Source organism: Gavialis gangeticus, unplaced genomic scaffold (assembly GCF_001723915.1).
Source record: "Gavialis gangeticus isolate Ggan-Ray unplaced genomic scaffold, GavGan_comp1, whole genome shotgun sequence".
NCBI classification, from domain to species: Eukaryota; Metazoa; Chordata; order Crocodylia; family Gavialidae; genus Gavialis; species Gavialis gangeticus.
In genome coordinates this window covers 111,059,552-111,065,145 of record NW_017728992.1, presented here as the reverse complement: position 1 = coordinate 111,065,145, position 5,594 = coordinate 111,059,552, and the positions used below count along the sequence as shown (strand labels likewise).

At 39.5% G+C, this 5,594-nt stretch overlaps 1 protein-coding gene across 3 annotated transcripts in view; it reads right to left on the bottom strand.

The window, feature by feature from the left end:
- SPIDR (scaffolding protein involved in DNA repair) overlaps positions 1-5,594 on the bottom strand; it is a 372,282-nt gene that overhangs the window by 257,326 nt on the left and 109,362 nt on the right. For all 3 annotated transcript variants that reach the window (XM_019526956.1, XM_019526976.1, XM_019526965.1), the window contains exon 7: positions 1,253-1,353. In XM_019526956.1, the coding sequence (XP_019382501.1) occupies positions 1,253-1,353 (101 nt within the window). The remainder of the gene's footprint in view (positions 1-1,252; positions 1,354-5,594) is intronic.

Here is a 5,594-nt window from a genome sequence, read left to right as displayed (position 1 = left end):
AGCTGGAGTAGTTTTACCATGCTTGTGTCTCTACAGGATCATGTAGATCAGGGCTCAGCAGCATAAGGCCCCTGGGCCAGATCTGGTTCATGGAATCACTGGATCTGGCCTGTGGAGCCAGATGGTTTTCCGGTACCTGTGCCGATGCCAGGTCCAGGCATCAAGGACCTGCAGCAGGGCCAGGTGGCCGGAAGCTGCACCCTCACTGCTGCCACTTCCCCCAGTTCCCCCCTCCCTGGCTGTGGTACAAACACAGCTTCTAGCCAGTGGGGAAATGAGCACTGGTGGGGACGGTCAAAGAGAAGCAGTGTCAACAAGGATGCAGCTTACAGGTGCCTGGCCCTATGTAGCTCCCCACTGGCTGGAAGCTGCGCCTTTGCCCCAGCTGGGGAACTGTGGGGGAAGCAGATCCGAACTTCCTGGCCTCAGTGTGGGTACAGGCAAAGCCCCCCTGTCTGTGTCAAAGCAGGGCTGGGTTGTTCTGGCCTGCAGTGTATTAAAGGTTGCTGGCCCCTGGTGTAGATTTAATAGCTGTATTTTAGCATCTTACATCAATATCCCCTGATATCAATACAATACATCTGCATATAACCTATCAATTTATCTGGTAGTGCTACTGCCCCTCTGATTATTTCTGAATATTTTACCCTCCCCATTTTGTCTGCAGTTTCCATTGCTTTAGTTTTTGCAGCCAAGTTCTGTCTTCACAAAGATTTGCTGTCATACACTGACAAGGTGAACCTAAAGCAATCATGCTTGATTCAAAGTAGAGTCTGACTTGGGGAAGGTTAATTTAAACTTCACTAAAAAAAAAAAATCTATTGGTAACCTTTACTATATTGGCCTACAACCAGCAAGTAGAATTGCCTCTTGAATTTCCTACATCCCACGGAGATTTGAGAGGATAAAATTCATTTAAGATTGTGAGACTATGTTCAGATGACCATTTACGACAAATACTTCACCATTTGCTCTGAAACACTTCAGTGATAGATGCAGTATATAGATCTAATTAGCCAGACAAGAGGTGCAAGAACTTCCACAGTTCATAGATGAACCACTTGCACCACAGTCCATAAGTGGTACAGCTTCAGTCACTTGTATAGAGAATATAACCTTTCATCACATTGTTATATGCCTGGAAATAGTTACTATATACATGGAGGTAGTTGCTACCTATATTGCTGATAAACAGTTCTGACAGTAATAAAATGTGTTTTCATAAAAACCAGCCTACATATATGGTTCTTACCTGAAGGGTTTTTATAATCTGAAACGCACTCATGTCTCCAAAAGGTAATGGCAGACCTCTCTCTGTTCTGCAGTCGATTCAGTCTTTCTGCTAGCCCTCCCCTATAGAGAATAAAGGAATGCTCAATTAAGCCAAGAATCAGTATTCTAGTTTTGCCAAGTGACAAACCATAGGACAGGTGAAATATTCACTCTGTCCCTCAGAGACAGATCCATACTGTAAAACTAAACTTTACAGAATAGCTCACATTGAGGGACAATATGCAAATTTTCATTATCTTGGTATTCAAAGTCTCAAGTCTCTCAATCCTGCCTATCCCACAAGGAGTTTAAGTCTTCCCAACCTTTCTCTGCACTTACATTTTATTATTAAAAGATACTATCATAGGACAAATTTGAATTTAAGACAAACACCATAGCTGAAACGCACCTCAGCCATAACTTTCAGCATTCTCTGACCACTGTGTACAGCAGTTTTCAGAATTGTCTACCTGTTGGCAATGAGCGAAAATATTCTTTTATCCATATTTGGCCCTATGTTTCATTTCAAAAGCTGGGTCAAGTGTGTAGTTTCAGTGGTCTGAAAACGCTCCAGACTGAAACTAATGCAGCATTCCCAAGGTGAAGAGAAGAGGAGTGGCATCTAAAGCTCACACACTTAAGGTAATATCAAAGTAATTCTAGTACCCTGGATTTGGATTCAGAAGATGTGAGTTTTCCACTTTAGGAACAAAAAGAACTAGTGTGTACAAAATTGCCTGTGAGCTATTGTGTAGTTTGGGTTGTTTTGGAACTAACTTGAATATTTTTTTCTTCGCCTTTAACTTGGGTGTTTTCACATTTATTCACATGAGAATCCACTTGCAAAACACACTTCAAATAAGCTTAGCCATTCAGATGAAACCTGTACTTAATTTGTAAGTCACACACATAAGGCAGAAAGACAAAGATTTATTTTCTGTAAGTAAGGGAGCCTAAGTTGCTTGGTAGGTCTAGTGTTGCAAATGTGAAATTAGGGAGAACTGGAGGTTAAGAAACTGATAGCAAACTATGAAGATTAAGTAGTTCCAGTAGTCAGTTAAAATATGTCCCAACTTGGTGTATCTAAAAGGAATTTCCATATTATCATTGTTTAGTAGTCTGTATGAAATAAGCAGTTGGTTTAAGTGCAGCTCCCAGCAGACAACTATCCAAATCACAAAATCAGCATTATAAGAGAAACCATCAGGTACCATTTGGTGAAAGTCTCAGCAGAGAGACCAAGGCAGGGAAGAAAAGTGAAAACCCAAATTACATGAAGGTTTGGGGTTGATAGTTAAAGACCATTGGTAAATCAGTACTGAAAAAAAACTTTCACTGCTGCAGCCCTTGCTATACCACTTACGCGGGAAAGTAAAGGCTAGTATCTAATATCTTCAGAACAACAACAAAAAAAATTACTGATCCATTTCTCAGTGCACTATGAAACTGATGTTTGGGAAGAATTCAAAAAAGCAACCAGCATTTGAAAAATATCATCATAGGGCTCCCATGGGACTCACAAATGAGCATAAAAATCAAGTTTAAACATGCTTTAGACTTAGTTGCAAATAAGCCAGGCCAGCAAGAACACAGCCAACTCTTGTTCACCAGACTTTTCTGTCTGCCTAGGCTTGAACATATTCCTTTAATGCTGTTCTAGACACTTTCTCCTTAGACACAGAAATTGGTTTAAACTGCTTTAGAACCTGTACTTTTAAAAGTATATTAGTTAAATTTGTTTTTTAATTTCTGCATAGACAGGGTTTCTTAGCAGCATACTATTATGGCAATTTGGTTGGGTATGGTAATGCATAAAATAACTAGTTGCAAAAAGGCTTGGGGTTCTGATGAAAGGTGACTGTACAATAAAATATACCTATACTAGCACCTGTCTTCCCTTACTATAGGTAGAATTCTTATCACACAAATAAAACACTTTGCCTGTTTAACCACTAAGAAGCTATCCTCTTACAAAATGTCCCCATACAGAAGGGTCATGCCTACAGACAAGAACCTCCCAGCCTCCTCTTCCTTCCCCACACAGATTAATTGTACTGCATCCAGTTTACCAGTAATTTTGTCATTCTGTAGATCCACCCATAACCTCACCCATGAGAAGTACTGTCAGCCTCCACACAAATTTTGTATCATGCAAGCCTGGAAACAGAGCCACACGGGTTATTTCACATGGCAGAAACATAACACTGTTTTGTGTTTTAGGTCTGATATGCCCAGAAAGGATAGGAATGAGTATTTCTCTCTCTGTCAAGCATACCATCATTAAACATTTCTGGGTTAAGTCAGGGTTCATGAAGACCGCAACTTCATATTCCTTTTCTCTGGCAACCCTTCATAAAGCTACTATTCATTCATTTCCATCCTTTAAGAATAAATAATTAGTCCTCAGACTTACAACACAATTGGTTCCTGAAAACTGTGTCTTAAGTCGAAACATTGGAACTCGGAACCAATTTTCTCATAAGAAACAATGTTATAAATGGGGGATTGGTTCCTCAACCAAGACCCTGTTTTCACCAAAAATACCCCAGAATTTTGTACTCAATCAATTATAGATGAGAAATATAGCTACATTAATGTATTTATATTGTAAATAGCAATCACATTGATTTGGAAGGACTTCTTTGAGGTGACTTTGCTGGACTTTTTGAAAGGCTCTTGGTTGGACTTTCTGAAGGGCTCTTGGCTGGATTCTTCTCGGGAGTCTTGGCTACAGGTTCTTCTGAAGTCTTGTCTGTTTTCTTAAAGAAAGTGTCCAAGGAAGTTTAGACAGATGTTCTCCAGGGAGATGAGCGACACAGCAAACTTGTTCGCTAGCATGGCATCGCATCGGATCAAGCATTTTAAAGTTGAAACTGACATCATAAAGTTGAAATTTATAAACGCTTTAAGTACAAAATACTGTAACTCAAAATGCAAGTTGAGGACTGCCCATATTGCCATTTCATATCACACAGTGAAAATAAAAAATATATTTTTAGAATTTGCTTGGCTTCAGAATAAAAAACATACCCCAGATCATATTTTTGAGCAATTCTCAGATTCTCCTTAGAAAGTTTTTCCAATGTCTGTTTGATGCACTTCAAAATTGGAAAATACACTAAAACACTATAATCAGGAGTTTATGGTTTGCTTAAAAACCCAAGACATAAATTTACTACTTTTTAGTCCAAACTCATAAAGCTTTTTAAAAGTTTCCATAAACTTTCTTACACATATTATAACAGATTTTACAAAACCAATACATAAAAACATTGTACGTACAATACATTGTTAAGAATACTGGTGAATATATTATATCATAACATGTATATTATTTGTTGTATATATTAAATAGGCATAAATATATAGTGTGTATATATACACACTATATTATTTAATAACATATTAAATATATAGCATAAGCAATATATTGACAAGACAAATGAGAGGTCACCAAGGAAAAGATATTTATTCTAAGTTTTAATTCCATTCTAGGAATTAAGTGCAGAGTTGATATTGACATCAGCAGAGAAACCAGCTATTTCAATGTTTAGAGAGAGGCAAGACTTTATTTTTAACTATTCTTTTATTTTTAATTATTCTTTCCTGTTGCTGCTTTGAGAGTGTAGTTTATGAATTCTTCTGTGTTTAATGAGTAGTCATAGGATATGTTACACTTTGCAATTCAAAAGGTGCTAACTGCACTCACAGCACTAGTGTCTGAGCACTCCAAGGCTCCAGTGCGGTAAGGAGGCTGGAAGCTCAGCAGCTTTGTCAGGCTACCACTACACCCACCAGTGCAGTGCAGGGACTGGGAGTCACACTGACACAGCTTGGGAGCTGGTCCCTGCCCCTGCACTGCACAAAAGCCAGGTCAAAGCTGCATACAGTGCAAAGGCTGGAACAGGCTCCTGTGCTGTGCTGGTGTTGCTCCTAGCACCTTGAAGTAGCTCCCATGTGGCACCGAGGTAGGTGCTGGTCTCACTCACAATGCCCGCATGGTACTGGAACCTTGTACTGCCTCCAGTGTGATCCCAGGCACTGAGACTGCAAATCAGCAGAGCTGGTACAAGATTCCAGTGTAGTACCATCACCTAAATTTAGATTGTAGTAAACATTGTGTGACTTCTCAGAAAACTTAAGTTGTATTGGCAGACAAGGTTCTTTGCGTAGATGTGATACCTTTTATTAGGCCAACTAAATAGTTGGAAAAATTGTTCTTTCCAAGCTTTGGGGGCACAAAAAGCCCTTCTTCAGGCACAGGGAGAGTCTGAAGGTTGTGTCTTCTCTTCCAGGTTGGCGGATCTCGTACGGCGAGCTTT